We start from the raw sequence: 16,113 nt of genomic DNA, 5'->3' as shown, positions 1-16,113 counted from the left end.
CGTGCTCTTTAAAATTTTGTGCACAATGATTTAAGCTGTTATTGAGAATACTACCTTTTGTTTCCATAACAGCCTCATGAAACCTGCAGTCCATGCAGTGTTATGGCATACTGCAGGTGTCAAGCTACAAAGAAACCCCAGCAGTCAAAGTACACAGCTCATGCGATCCCCACTCTGCACAGAGTCAGCCAAGTGACTTGCTGCACAAATACAGTGCTAGCTCTACAGAATGTATGCTGTGAGAATGGACCTGAGGTTTTACAAGACTAGGTAACATGAGATATGATCTCTCTATGCCTTTAGTTATATGCATGCACAGGTCCAGTATTTGATGCATGTCAAAATGGTCTTGATGGAAATAAAATTGAGGACCTAAAGGAAAAGCAGCTCTGAATGATGGCAGCAAGGAGCAAACAACAACTTCAGCCCTTGTACACACAGCAGAAAAACACGTCAACTATAAAAGACTATATACATTTAACATTATTGTAATTAATTTGGGGCTATTAAGGGAGAACTGTACATGAAAAAGATCTCACAGAAATTTGTAAGAGGTCTCTGAAGAGCCAGTTATAGCAGATAAAGTGAATCACTAGCAGTTTCAAAGAACAGGGCCTGTGCCTAGAATGACAAATTAAGCAGCTCAGAAAGCCGATTTTTTGGCTCTAACTCCCACCTTTCAGAAAGCCTCACAAACTCAGCTTTCCACTAAATGGAACAGGAGGTATTAGTACCCTGACAACTTTGGTGGCAATGAAGTTCACCTTCAAGTACACCTGCTTCATGATGTTAATTTTGGTAGAAAAACTATTTCATTAATGCTATTCTGAAGAGTGTTATCTTTGGGAAAAAAAACCCTAAAACACAGTATCAAGTGCTCAAGGCTAACAGTTGTAAAAATGCAACAGCAGAATATACATGTAACTACTTTTTAGTTTAGTTTGACATCAGGCAGCAGTAGTTCTGTCAGAAACTTTACATATTTATCTAAAGTTATAATAAACCACATTATGTATAATCCTGTCCTAGTCCACACATACCCTGCAATTCGCTGCCTCCAGTTTCGATATGGATCATAGAGACTTTCACAAAAAGCCAATGCATGTCTCACAAATTCTTCTATGGGGGTCTGATCTGCCACTTCTTTTTCTTTTGTTTTGCTTTTTAACTGAGGGAAAAAAAGAAAGCTGTGGTCAGAAGTTTTCTAGAAGTTGAAAATTAATCTTGATCTTCTCCAGAACAGTTCTGAGCCCACAAACTGTTCCCCACACACTATTATTGAAAAAGCAGATCATACAAGCAGGAGCAGAAAGTATCAGATGGCAAAAATAACAGATGAGAATTGTTAACCACATACCTGTTGAATGTATAACGTAGTCATGGTGATAACATGGTTAATATATGAACACATCCCAATCTCCTCCACATTAGCCAAATTTCTATGAAGACAACAAAAACCACAGAAATGGACACAGTGTACCATTTGAGGCTAGTTCAAACAATGTTTGTTTTAGTGTTCTATCTATAATCATACAAAAGTATATCAGCATTTCAAACATACTCTCCAAAAGACTGCATGTACTCAAATGTTTGTAACAGTAACAGAGCTCAAGTTTTCTTCAAACAGGAAGGAAAAAAAAGGCCTGAGCCACGCTGCTGTAGGCCAATTCCATCTGGAATTCAGAGTTTCAAAGGTTAAGCAGATTCCCAGGACACTCTAAATAGAAAGCTCAGAAATGGCATCTGATAACAAAGACCGTAACTTCCACTCCTCCCACATTACTACTGCATACACTTTCAAAAACTTTAGCAAACATATTACCTAGAAGCATTTATTCACTTTAATTCTCCCAGGAGAACAAACATCTAAAATTAATTTAGAACATAAATAAATCAACAACAACAAAGAAATAGCATGCACGTTATTTCTCAGTCTTAAGGACAAGTCACAAGGATCAGATACTGAAGTGATGACATAAGGAGAACTTTTCAGCAATTACGTAAGACCAGTAACAGTTTTTAATTCAGAAACACATTACCACCACCTACTCAGCTTGTATTTAATATTCCAGGATACTTAAACACTGCCCAACAGCCCTTTGTATTGTTTCAGGGGTAATGAGAGCCAAAGGACTCAAAAAAAAAAGCTGTTTCAAATACTCCTCAGAAAAGGAGATTCCCTATTATATTTTATCACCTTCCTCTCTTAATGCAGCTTACAATAGAAAACTGAAGAAATAGTGAGGAATAGAACCCTGAAAACAGTTTATTCACCTGCTTCAATAGAATTACAGAATAAGGCATAAGTTTCAGAAGCCAGTTGCATTAATAGTGTAACGTCAGTTTTCTAAGCTGTTTATGGCATTATAAGCATGTTAAGAATGTGAAACAGTTCTTCCTGTACAACTGTGTCTCAAGTTACTTCATATCCAAAACTTGTTACAAGTGCGCCTTTTCTTTTAAAAGTATTTCTTATACCAGATATACCATATCTTGAATTCCCATAGATAAATCTTATGTAATTACAAGGAATTTAGTGTCTAATCCCCTTCTATTCCATTTCTCATGGCAAACATTATTGCTAAGATTTTTGCATTGTTCCCCTCTCTCTCCTTTATTCCCTCTTCCTTTATTTTGAAGACTGTGAGAAGTGGCATTTCTCTGTTTCTATTGGGAAGTGTCAAATCACACTGCATGGGCCATTAGAATCTATATTTATAGGTGGCATCAAGATTTCTGAAACAAAACAATAGCCTTGCAGAGGTAACAATCAGAACAAATACCTGCAAAGTATGATAAAGAATTTCACAAGTAAAAGTGACAGAGCCTGCTGCTGCTCTTCTAGTCCATCTGACATTTTCTGGACGCACTGTAGCAGTTGAAGCCTAAGGACCTGAAGAATGTTATCAGGAAGCAGTGATATTCCTGGAGGAATGTCATCCACCCTAAAGAGAAAAACCACACACAAAATTGTTAATCATGCAAGTGACATGTTACCAATAAATTTCAATGTGCTCATTCCAATAAGCCTATATAAGAAAGGTTACTGAACTGATGGCTCACAAACACGTTCTAATGAACCACAAGGAAATGCTTGGTGGCAATATGCCAGCTTGAGCTTCCTTTTCCCCAGTAATGAACTGCATTGAAAAAAAGTGTTAAAAATTCATTAAGTGAATTCCTAAATGCTCCTCCATGCAATGATCTGCCTTAACTGCCACAGAGAAATTGCATGATCTTCAGCAGATAAACGGGTGGCCTGGCAAATCCCTAAATAAGGAAAGGGATGGCCACAATGGAATGAAATGTGAAAACTAAACACATGGGGAACATTTTTCAACTTTCTACTGAAGATTAAAAGTGTCCAAATAAATGAGATGCCAATTATTAAGTAGTTATTGAAGCCCAGTTGGTATTCATCTACAGAGAAATTCATGTCTTTCTTACATGAATTACAAAAACCTGTACAAAATAAGATTAAATACAAAAAGAAAGCTGCTCACAATAGTATTAAACAAAGGAAGACTTGAAAATCGGGGTCTGAATGCGCAGGAGAGGGAGCTCTCAAAAATCAATCTGACTTTTGGCACACACGTTTTGCATGAAAAGCTGACCCATCCTTATCAGTTTCTGGATATCATTAACCCAGGAAATAGGTTTTTTCTGCTATCTAATTATTTTTAGGAGACAAAAAGACTGTTCTGTTGTGTTAAATGTAACAACTCTACCAAGTTGGCCCTGAAGAACATTACGTACTCTTTCCTATTGTTTTTACTGAACTGAAACATTTTTAGAAACACACCAGTGAGAACCAAAAGAAGAAGAAGAAAAAAAAAAAAAAATCACAAATAAAACCAGTAACTAAGCCAATGCTCCAGGAACAGCCATACAGAATCCCATTTCAGCAGCAGTATAGAAATACATAGATGTGTTAGAACATTCTCTGGGATGCAGACTGTTTATCCACTGTTGCACATACTAAAGAGAGTTTGCGTTTGGCATCAGCTGTTTACCCTGATACATTCTCTATGAACTGTACACAGGAAAAATGAAGACACAAGCAAGAGCCTTACAGCTTACAAAAGCCTTCAACCGTGGCCAAAGCCGGGGGAAAATTAAAACAAACAAAAAATTCAGCTAGCTCAAAAAGTCACTAATATGACACTTACATACATACATCTGTGTAAGAATAAGCATCAAAAAGTGTGGAGAAATGCAATGACTGACACTAAACACTGTGATACTGATTATTTGAGGGAAACGGGGAACAATACATTATTTAGCTTCTAAAGCTGAAAAGGAAGGCTATATAGAAGGGAAAAACTGAGACCTAACTTAGTAAGACAACTAGACAGGTATAAGTGACAGCAAGCTCCCATGTCCTAGAAAACAAGTGTTACCTATATGTATACAGAGGACCAAATACTGTTCATTCCCTTGCATCTTCAGAGTTGTGCAATTTGCTTTTCAGATCATGGGATTCAGGAATCAAGGGATTCAGAGAGTTTTAACACAAATTTTAAAGAGCCTAGGCTCTAAACTGATAGAAACACTAACCACAAAACTGAGAGCAACTGTTTTTTTCCAACACAACTGCCAAGAAAGAAATTTTAATTCCTGTAAGCAGCTTCACCCCTCAAGATGCCAGCAGATCCATACCCTCTGGGACTATAAGCACAGCTCCTCATAATCTGATAATTCATTATCTCTGTATTAGGAAGACCATGACTTTTGACAGCTGAAATCATATATCCAGAAGTAATTTCCCTAAAATGGCCAACAAGTCTTTTTCAGTAAGACCATAAAATCCTTTACAAGAGAGCAAACAGCATACCCTTCATGCCTCGCATCCCAAAGAATGTTTTCTCTGCAGTAGCTGCCTGTCTGTGCTATTGCACAATCCATGAGAATTTACTGCCTCATGCTAGACTGGCACAAGAAATACTAATCAGGATTACTCAAACTGAATATCCTATAGAGCATATAAATAAATATTTATAAATAATCAAACTTATTTTCATTCCAGCACAAATTAATACTGCATCACCACAAAAATCTAAAAGTTAAACTTGTCCAGAAAAACTGATACTACATGTCCACAAGACTAGATGCGTAAACTAAGTATTTCAAAAGGAAGAAAAACTAAAAAAATCTCAAAAGTCATACCTTAACTGACATTCTTATTTGACTGCTGCTACCCTACCTCAAAAATATGAAAAAGACCTCGACACACTTGGGCATTTTTTATTTATGATTTCCTTGCATTATATCAACATGGCTATGCAGCAATATAAATTACCATTTCAGGTGTTTGAAAAGAAGTTAAATTAGTCTCTAAATTGTATTCACCTATTACAGCTCAAACTCACACACTGGGACTTTCAACCTCTCCTCCGTCAGCGGTAAGCACTTTAGAACAAAGTGCTGTAGATAAACCAGGCTTTACTTTTCAATGACCATGAAACCATGTAATCAGCATTCCTATCATGATTCCTGCATCATTTTTATGTGGGTTTTATGTCAACAAATTAACAAAGTACGGTTTCTACAGTACTTTGCATGAGCTTCCTTTAAGCTCCTTTGCTCGAGGATCATGCAAACCAAAAGACAATTCCTCTCCTTCAGTGAGAGGGAAAAAACCTCCCACCAGCTGGTAAAGGTTTTATCCTTTTCACAGTAAATACATATGAGATGAATAAATGTTTTTAGGGAAAGAACAGACAGGTACACTAATCTTTTGTGCTCAGTGCTCAATGCTCAAAGCTGTCAGCATAGCTATTTTCACTTTTTCAGCAAAATCACCTCATCTTTCCAGAAAAATAATTGAAAACACCATTAATGAAACACTTCACTTAAAAATATAGGGTAGATGCACAAAGATGGAGGCAGAACTGAAGCTGTATAAGCCTAAGCTGCATAACTGTATAAGCTCTACTTATACAGTCAAATCATACCAGTGGATACACTCATTCTCTGTATTCAGAGATTTCCTAATTCTGCACTACGTAGCATCTTTCAGATTTCAGGAAATTATATATTTTAATTTATAGAAGAAATACTCATCAGTTAAATCAGCAAGTGACAGTGGCAATTAAGAGTCCTTCTTTCAGGGGAAAAAAAAAAAAGCAAACCACTAACAGTTTCATTACATTTTTTAAAGTGGTGTTTTCTTGGATGCTAAATAAACCACATAGTTTTACATTGACACAAACTTCATGCCTGTCTTCTAAAAGGTTAATTTTGTCCAGCAGTCTGGACAAGCTTTCTTCTCCCTAAACAGTTTCTCATTATTTCCTGGCATTTGCCCTTCAGTACACAAGGTCTTCCAGGCATATAGCTGTAAAGCATACTAAGATTTATATAAGGAAAAAAAAAATAGTATTAGTCCACGCAGTTTCTCATTTCAGCTAGCATCATATATCATTTCCAAGATGAAAAGACAAAATTATTTAATAAGCAACTCCAGTAAAAAAAGTTGAGTCCACAGGGTCCTATGGCCCCAAGAGAAGAGTCACTGGAAATCAGCATTTGGTGGTTCCACACTGACCTACTTGTTCTTTTCTGCGGGCTCAGTAATAACAGTTCCACAATATAAATGCCTGCAATATAAAGTGACAAACCCCAGAAAGACACCACTTTTCACGTGCCTGATTATCTCACAAATCCAAATATGGGCAGAAACTGCAATTCTTTGTTAATTCTAATCTCTGCTCTCAAATGTGTAATTTTTAATCCAGCCATCAAAGCACTGGCATGATCCGCCCTCATCCCTATGTTGTTTTGATACATTTTCTCTACATCTGTTACACAAACGAGTCTAGATCCACATGGGCCTATTCGTCCAGACTAAATCACTAATCCTGTCATTAACCTCAGAAAAATACACTATTTTTATGCTCACTAAACCATCATTTAGCACAATGAAGATGCTGCTGTTGTTCTGCACAACTAAGCTTCATGGCTGTTTTTTATATTTTGTTACCAAAAACCAAAAACCACTTAAAAAACCTGAAGTACCAAGATATCTTTCTCTTCAACTATTCAGATTTCAATATTAAGTAGAACATTAAAGATAACCTGTGTCAAAGAATAAACTTTTTCCTTAAATAAACCCAGTAAGATTCATTCTTGACACTGCAAAGAAAACAGATCTTCTGAAAGAGCACAGATTTAATTTGAAGGTCTTGCTTACTGGTAATTGCACTACATATTTTGCATTCATATAGGCATTATGAGGAAAATTTTAATACAAAGAGCCAAGAAGCCCAGTTTTTATCCACTGAGATCCAGTTGCAGCATTCTTCATTTCCTTGTAACAGTATAGGCTATCATTTACACTTCAAACAGGATCTGATCCAAAGCCCATTAAAGAATTTCCATTGATTTCAACAGGGCTTGGACTGCAGCCATCATGGAGGGAGAGCCATTCTTTGCATGCAAACACCAGCAGCAATATCAGCTATAATACTGACACCAGTTCTCATGATTTCTGAATTCCATAACATTTGCTTTTTCTTAAAACCATTAGTTCATCCAAGCATCTCAAAAGCAGGAGAAAACATCCAGTGCTTAAGTTTCTACTCCTCATTTGCAAAGTTAGTCTTGAAAACACAACCCCTGGAACACAGCAAATTCAAAATACTAAACATGGAACTCTGAAATTAGACTTCAATACTGTCTCAGGATTATATCTGAGAACTCGTGGTCAGCAACACGAGTGAAGTCAGCAATACTCTTGCCCTGAACTGAAGTTCAGGGATGCAAACACAGAAATCACTTCAAAGTCTATCATTTGTGCATATTTTAATTTTTAAAAGCTTTTCAGCTAAGATACTCAAGTCTGTCATAAAGCATTTCATCTCATCCTTAATCTTAAAGCAATCTCTGAAATTAAGTTACAAAATTTTACCTACATCTTACTTATCTTCAGTCACTGCTGAAACAGATACCAAACACTAATATTGACTAATACTATTTCATTTGCAACATATAATGAATACTTATTCCAAAACGCACAAGGAATAATGATTATATTTATACGAGCAAGAACAAGTGAATACTCATGCCATCTCCTGGTATAATGCAAATACCAGTATTTGCCTAGTTTCATCACTCCCAACCCAACTTGACCTTCAAAAGAATGGGAGTGCCACTCAACAATTAAAAAAAATCTTTCTTTTGTTTAAAGGCAGTATTGCCATTGAACAAGACCGGGCTCTCACCCAGGTCTGTTTCAGACGTCAAAGATGAACAGGTCTGTAATTCTACATACCTAGTTGGCAGCTTCTCAAAGTCCACATCCAGAAACTGTTCATAGCTAGAAACAAAACTATCCAACCAGAGCTTCAGGTAATCTGGATCTTTCTGTAAAAAAGAAGAGAACATTAGGCAATATTGCACTCAAGATCATCCGTCAACAACTCTGTAGGACTAACTTGAATGGAAAGCTTTTCTTGAATGCACTTCAGCTGGGAGAAGGCAGGGTATATGTAAATTTTTAGAACTAAAATTAAAAAATCTGTGTCCTTTGAAATTCTCAGCCATGTTGTGCTGATATGACATTCTTGCTCTATTCATTAGTTAATGTGTTCCCACTTCCTGGTACCAATGCCAACCAAAGCATTTTAGCTTCTCCTTCTGCCAACAATATTTACTTATTCTCCAGAGTATGTAAATACAGCTTTACAAAATTACTAGTATATTCTAGTCTTGATAGCATAGACATTAGTACACAACACTCTCTATAGCTTATAAAATTAAACAAGAACTCCTACAACAATCCTAATCGCAAAATAATTTGCTTTTTGTTTCATTCATTGATCAATATGGCAGCTAGCAGCAGACTAGAGCCAGATTAAGTGTTCCAAGAGAAAATGCAGAGCCTGTGACTTGTATTCTAGATATCTATAAAACAGATAAGAATTTAAATTTAGGCTTCCTAGATGTTTTTAGAGCACACAGACTCTGTTCATGACTCAGGGCAGGGTACTATGCCAGCAGGGAGGACAGATACTAGAAACTGAAGGATCACCAAACATACAAGACTTGCAAAAGCAACAGGTAAAGTGTATGACAGAAGCATTTGGCTAATTAGATGTTGGTAACTCAGGGCTAAGATAACACTAGGAAAAAAAATATTTCTTCTAGCTACTACTAATCTATCTGCTTTAATAATGAGGCTTATCTTATGCCACATTGTTAGACTGTTATGTTCAGGGTCATACCCTGGCAAACCCAAGATAGTCAGACAAGTCACCTCTGAGTTTGGTAGCCCTAAACCTGAAATCATGTCCAAGCTTTGTATTTCCCAAAACACCTGTATTTGTCATTTACTCCAGACCATTATAAGTAGTACAACAGGATATTTTAACATAGAAGAAATTCAAAGGACATTAAGACATGCTCTGAAGGAGCCACCTTGCAATATAAATTTGCATAGGGAAAAGGTCTGCCCCTGGGGAGCTGGGAAAAGATGCTAAAAAAAAAAATTTGTTATTTTTTTTCCTTATTCTTACAGAAAATTCCACTCCATTCACTTTGGAACTGGATCACTACAATGTGGGAGTACCACACCTGGGATCCTCAAGGACAACAAGTTCAATTTTAGTGCAAGCGCTGTAAAACTCAGCTTCACTGCAGTATATTAGTTTACTGTCTTTTGACTGAAGATGAAATGTCATTATCAATGCAGCCTAAGAAGCCTGAGGCAGTGGTTGCTGCCATTTTAGTGTTATGAAACTGAACAACCTCTAATACATTCTTTTGTCACTCTCGCTGTTTCCCATCTGAAAGCTCAAAGCAAGATGGGAGAAAAGAGGATACTTTCATGTGATGTGTATTCTAGGTGTCTATAAAAAAGATAGGAATTTAAATTTAGGCTTCGTACTTGCTCTTAGTAGAGCTGACAGACTCTGTTCGTGACCAGCAGTTCCTCAGGGCTGGGTACTGTGCCAGCAGGGAGGACAGATACTAGACCACCACAAACCACCACAGGAAAACTCTGTCAAAACATGCCATTTGAGATAGTCTCATTTTAGAAGTCAAGCTGCTTAATTTTCAGAAGCAAGCTGCCAGACCACAGCTAACATAGGACTGTACAGTCACATCCATTAATACACATCCATGCAGTCCCACATTCTATGTAATAAATAATTTTCAGAATAGCTTTAAAATATTTGCCTGAAGTATTAGAGATTTTAAATTGTTTCTAAATCTACTCCATAATTTATATAATTTTGCAACAGTTTTAATCTTTTTTATTCATCCTTCTCCTCACCCTTTTCTATATCTCCACCCTTTTGCTTGTTGCCTTTAGTTACCACAGTTGTTCCCAAATAACAGATTATTTCCCTGCAGTGTTAAGACCAAGGAGCAATCTGCAAACAACTCTTACATACACAGTATTCTGGGGCAATGTCAATGTAAAAGAGTCACCAAGAAAGAGAGACACACACAGTACTGTCAGTGCAAAACTAGCTATGTACAAAAGAGCCTCCCAAGGGAAAAAACACAAAACCAACCAAAATAAAATAAAACCGGAAATCCAGAATCTGAAGCGCTGCAAAACTTCAGACCACCTTTCCACTGCAAGTACAGAAGTTATAAAGCATAGGAATCCCCTTCTCATTCTAGACTTCACTCTTCCTCATGCACCTAAAGACCCCTCTAACTCAAGCAAGAAATGTCAGAAACACAATTTATTTCACTGTCACTATCAATTACATGAAATGTGTTCAGATACTGTGACAACAGGTGCCAAATAAAACCCTCAGCTAGATACATCTTATCTGATTATTTGCTTCCACTGTCTTTACTGCATTTTCTTGTTAATTTTTCCTCATTATCTTACTTCCCCTTCGTCAACTTCATTCCTAATCTCTCCCTCCTTCATAGTCTTTCTTCTCCTCATATCTGCTTTTATTCCCATTTCAATGGTTTTTCTTTAAGTCATCACTCCCTTTCTTTTTCTGTTCAAAATTTGTCAAAAGAGTGTTACATCCTGTAAGTGTAATGTAGCCTTGTCCTCACGTTTAATATGCACTGAACTACCAAACAGTTAGGTTAGCTTAAACACACACCTACTACTTGACCTCAGGATGAAATTGCAACATAGAGAATGAAGGAAGCTGTTGAGAAAAAAAATAAATTCAAGGTTTCCAAGCTACTGGTTTAAACTACAGAGGTTGACAGATTATCTCAACCAGGTGACCACAGAAAACTTATTTCTCAGGTTCACAGATCAAACACCTTGAAAATCAAACCAAAAGATGGTCAAGAAGTAAAACTTGCTGTTATCCCAAAATTACAATCATTTGTTGACACAGCTGAGGCTGACTGCTAGTTGTTGACAGTAAACTTTTGTAAGAAAACTCAGTTTTTCTTGGTCACATACCATGAAGGAAGCTGTGCAAATAAGATCATTATCCAACTTAAAATTGCTTTAGCAAAAGGTTATGGATGAGAGAAGGGGAAGAGGAGGACAAAAGACAAAATTAGATTAAATGTCTGCTTGCTCCTTTTTCATGATACAGCCCAAATCAGCTGCAATATTAAGATTAAATTAAACCTCCTTAAACTATAATGCCTTTGCAAGACTATCAGCGCAGACTAGCAGTAAGAGAGAACATTGGCAGACAAAATATACAAGAAAAGGCAATTACATAAACGCCAAGAGTAGGCCACAGATGTTACAAAAGACCAAAAGTTTTTGCTTACCTGTAGTGCACATACTGCTCAATTCACTTTGCCACTAAAACTCCTCCCAATTCTGGTAAAAACTAAGAACTGCAATACTGTTTGATCATTACCTGCAGCACACTATTTAACCCAACTCCTTTCTACCTCAACCCCCTGACAATCAATTAATTATATATTATTCCAAGTTATTAAAATCATCAGCTTTGATATCAAAATAACAGGTAACACTACTGGTATATGCCAGTAGAAAACAGCTTACACAACAGCTGATTCATTCTGAGTCAAATCTAGAGATTTCCACCCAGACAATAGCACTAACTCAACACCACTTGGGAAGAAAAAAAAAAAATAAATCATGGATGCAAAAAAGTAAACAAGATCACCTAGCAACATAAGAAACACTAAGAAATAAATCTCCATTATAAACCACCTAATAGAAGTATGCCACCTTTCCAGAAATTAACCAAAATTAAGACTTATGAACTAGGAATACATAATTCCAGGAAAAAGTAACCCAATATTTAACAGTTTTGCTACAAATTAAGACATATAAGTTATTCCAAAGATGTTAGAAACAGAAGTTAAAAACAGCTTTCAAAATTTGAATCTGGCCCAGATTTTCCTTTTTATTAGCAGCAATCACCCCAGACACATGCACCAGTCACCTGCTGAAAGCTGCAAGAAATCTAAATTTTTACTGAAGCAGTTTTAAGAAAGAAAACTTACAATGGTATATGTTACCCATGGCAAAGCATACAAACATGTCCATTCCTAAAACACAACTAAATACATACCTTTCTGAAGACCAGCCTATGTGTTTCAAATGCATCTATTTTCCCAAACCAGAAGCATGATGGTTTAGGAGAAAAACCGTCTTTTTACACTGGTTTAAAATTATAATATCATAATAAAAGCAGACAGTATTTAATGGGTATCAGCTGCTTCCTGTGTACCATGTACACTGCAATTATCCTACCCAGCATCTTTATCTTGAACTCAACTTTTTTTCTTTGAGGTCAGCTGCTGCCATTTCATCCAAAATTTAAATTCAATGGATTTTAGAATTTAATTCTGTTTAGTTCTCTTCCCACCCAGCTTTTCAACTATTTTCTCATGACATTAGTGGTAAACCACATTAACAGCAGAACACAAACTTACCTAATTTTAACATGGATACATTTGTGTTCTTCAATGCCAGATCAGCTTTCCAAGCCCATACATGTTGCAGTCTGACAAATATCTGTGTTACCACCCAGCAGAATATTGCATCCTATGGGTATGGCAATACTTCAGATCTGTGTTGCTACTGAGAGCTACATATCACTGAACTGCAATCACGGATCCAACTGATTCACTGTAAAAATTGTTAGCTTCTCCATCATCTCTGCAGTCGTCCTAAGGAAGCAGTGTAACTTCGCCAGACCATAATAAAGCATCTTAAATAATCAGAAGCCTTATTACCAGTAAAAGCAGAGAAACCTATGTGTTTAACCCCAGCCAGCAACTAATCACTACGCAGCTGTTCACTCACTCTTACCCCCGTTTCATAATTACCCTTTTGTTGTCATTCTGCAGACAGGTAGCTGGAGGCTGTCAGACAACAGCTCCAAATTGTTTTCCGTGGTGCTATTTGAAGATGCACCATGCTTTTAAAGCACAGCTTACAAATCAACGTGTTTTCATAACACACCACAAGGACAAACTGATAAACCAATTTTAGACTGGTATTCTTTCCCAGCCCTGCCACACACACTCTGCAGACATGCCCTATGAGATCAGCAAGAAATGCAGAAGGAAATTTTTTATTTCTACAACAGCAATAAAAGCAGAAAGAATCTGTAGATAGTAATAAGACATCTTTCACCAGTTACAACTTTCCAATCACTAGAAAAGATAAGAAAATGTTGATTTTCAAAACCTTGCAGATAAGTCAGAAGCCTAAGCATTTCATTTATTTACCTGAAACTTGCCTAGCTTTTGTGCAGGACAAATTTCTGTACTTTATTTTAATAATAATTCATATACAGAAACTGCATGCCTTAAAACTTCTGGAAGATAATTTCTTCACAGCTTGAAATTCCAAGAAGCCAAAATCCAATTTAAGTGCCATTTGTCTTTAGTGATAAACTGAAACAACCAGAGTTTTCCCAAAGCTATCTTGAGGGTGTCATTGTAAGGATATGTGCAAATCTAAAAAAAAAAAAAAAAAAAAGTAAAAAGTCCTTTAGTTGATAGTCACAAATCGGCAGACTAAGCTTAGACTTCTGAGTTCAACATATTGTAATGAAGGCCTGTGAAACTGCTATAGCAACAACCAGTCATTCACCTGCAGTAATAAAAAGCATTTTAATCCTATTAAATGAAACATAGCTTAGAGCACCTGAAAGTGAATATACTTCCTTGTTCCCTCCCCTTCTTAAATACTTCTGGTTTTCTTTTTCAAAAAAACAAAACAAAGAAAAACTCAACAGGAAAACAACACATCACCCTTTAGGCCTCCATTTTCATAAGATCCTCTCGGCACAATAATAGTTGTCATAGCTCTTTACACTTTAAGAAGAGACTGCCAGGCCTGAGCAGTATAGTATTTCTAACAGGTACTGAAAAAACCCACAATCTAAAAAAAAAACCCCTACACCAATAAAACCCACCACAAAACATCCAGAAGAGGGTGGTTTTTTTTTTTGTTTTTACTAACATAGTTAATACAATGCTAAAAAGAAAAAGAAAAGTTGCTAAATAAAAGCAGTCTACTGGTCTACAGTATGCATAGCAATACTGTGGCTACACACTGCCAAACAATTAGCAAGTTTCCCATGAGATCTAACATTTTATCAGTTGCAATATGTGTATATATAAACTCTAGGCAAGGCCATCCTAAGACTTGGAAGAACTGTGAAACAAGGTCTCAAAGCTAATATCAATTTTAGCATTTAACAACACTGAAACAAAGTCAGTAGCAGAGAGGAGGTCTAGCCTAATGTCTGACAGATAGAACATTCTTTAAGGCACTGAAGTGAAAAAAAAATATAACCAAAACCTACACTAAATTGGGACAGGCTCCTGTCTTTGATATACTAAATTATCTAGAAATTATAATAGCTTTCTCTGCTCTTTATGAGGACTGATGAAATGAATGACAAAGAAATGTTCTAATCCAGACTTTTTTTTTCAGTAACTAGTTTACCTATGTAAGAAGGTCAACAAGAATTTTTTGCCCAGTAATATCATTTTTCAAAATCATAACAAGCCAGATAGTATTGAACCTCTACAGCTTACTCTAAGTTAAATGAAAACATTTTACACAAAACTGGCACTGAAGTTCTGCCACTGAAAATCTTTATAGACCTGTGCCTGTGGAATACAGGCACATTTACCCAAGGTTTCAAATCGACACTATTTACATATTTATATAAGTGTTGCTTTTAGATGTAACAGTAACTTCCATTTCTACTAAGGTTTCAAGCAGACACACACAACTGAAAGGGCAAAGCTCAGTACAATTTTTATAGCTACGTCCAGGAAGTGTTAGTTGCTAAAAACAAAAGCTGGATCCACCCGAGGCTATTTGCAGTGTCGTGTTCCATGCTCTAAAGGCAAAAATTCCCTGCAGGGCAGTTCAGAGTCCCACTGTCAGACAAGCCCGACTTGTTTGACAAGACAGTTGTTTGAAATCGTTAAATTTAACATGCAGTCATCAAACAGCCAGCCTGGTCTGACTACTGTGCGCATCGGTCAGTCAACCTTCAAAGTGGATTTCAGTTTAGAAGCACTACCATAAAATCTCACTGGTGGTATTAGAGTAACTAGTCCCCCTTCCCCAAGCATCATGTTTAAAATAAGCATAATCCCTTGGTGTTAAGGCTGAATTAGACCTACAAAAAGTAACGTTAGGAAATTAAACATGAAATACTGCCTTTAGATCACTGGTGAGTTTAATAGTCTTAAAACTAATTGAAGTAGTCTGCATAATGCAGAATTGTAGAACATTTCTCAACGCTGAAATAAACTATTCATTGGGGGATTAGAAGGTTTGTTTTAAGGGAGCTTTTTCCTCTTCGTTTTCAGACACAAAAGGCAACATTTTCACCATGAGATCTCCTAGCAGCCTTTATTCTGAAATATGTCAAAGTGCTTATGCTTTGAGTGAACCTTTCAAATCTGTAAAATACCAAAACAAAACCTGAAAAGCTTTGTTATAGCAGCGGTATTACCGTAAGAATTAATAAAGGACTTAATGATAAACCATTCTAAACTGGCTAAACTGCCTTGATAAATTCAATCAGTCAATTCTGAAGGAAAACACCTTTAGGCTCAACTTCCCATTTTAACCACAATAATTTTTGAATCAACAGTTGATCCAAAAGAACTAAGACTCCAAGTAAGTAATTATAAACATCCTTTTTCAAAATTCAC

The 16,113-nt window shown here is 36.5% G+C and overlaps 1 protein-coding gene across 14 annotated transcripts in view; it reads right to left on the bottom strand.

Moving 5' to 3' along the window:
* NBEAL1 (neurobeachin like 1) overlaps window positions 1–16,113 on the bottom strand; it is a 91,466-nt gene that overhangs the window by 62,629 nt on the left and 12,724 nt on the right. For 10 of the 14 annotated variants that reach the window (XR_012623833.1, XR_012623832.1, XM_074829300.1 and 7 more), the window contains exons 3-6: window positions 8,273–8,364; window positions 2,784–2,945; window positions 1,358–1,439; window positions 1,041–1,168 (exon numbers count right to left, since the gene is read on the bottom strand). Coding sequence is in view for 11 of the 14 variants with exons in the window: in XM_074829300.1 (XP_074685401.1) it covers window positions 1,041–1,168; window positions 1,358–1,439; window positions 2,784–2,945; window positions 8,273–8,364 (464 nt within the window). In the remaining 3 variants the exon portion in view is untranslated. Of the gene's footprint in view, window positions 1–1,040; window positions 1,169–1,357; window positions 1,442–2,783; window positions 2,946–8,272; window positions 8,365–9,886; window positions 9,941–12,855; window positions 12,950–13,656; window positions 13,888–16,113 lie in introns of those variants that run through there. The other 4 variants (XM_074829308.1, XM_074829309.1, XM_074829310.1 and 1 more) reach the window with 4 other exon arrangements.

This window comes from Strix aluco, chromosome 6 (assembly GCF_031877795.1).
Source record: "Strix aluco isolate bStrAlu1 chromosome 6, bStrAlu1.hap1, whole genome shotgun sequence".
Classification (NCBI taxonomy): domain Eukaryota; kingdom Metazoa; phylum Chordata; class Aves; order Strigiformes; family Strigidae; genus Strix; species Strix aluco.
This window is presented reverse-complemented; position numbering and strand designations above follow the sequence as displayed.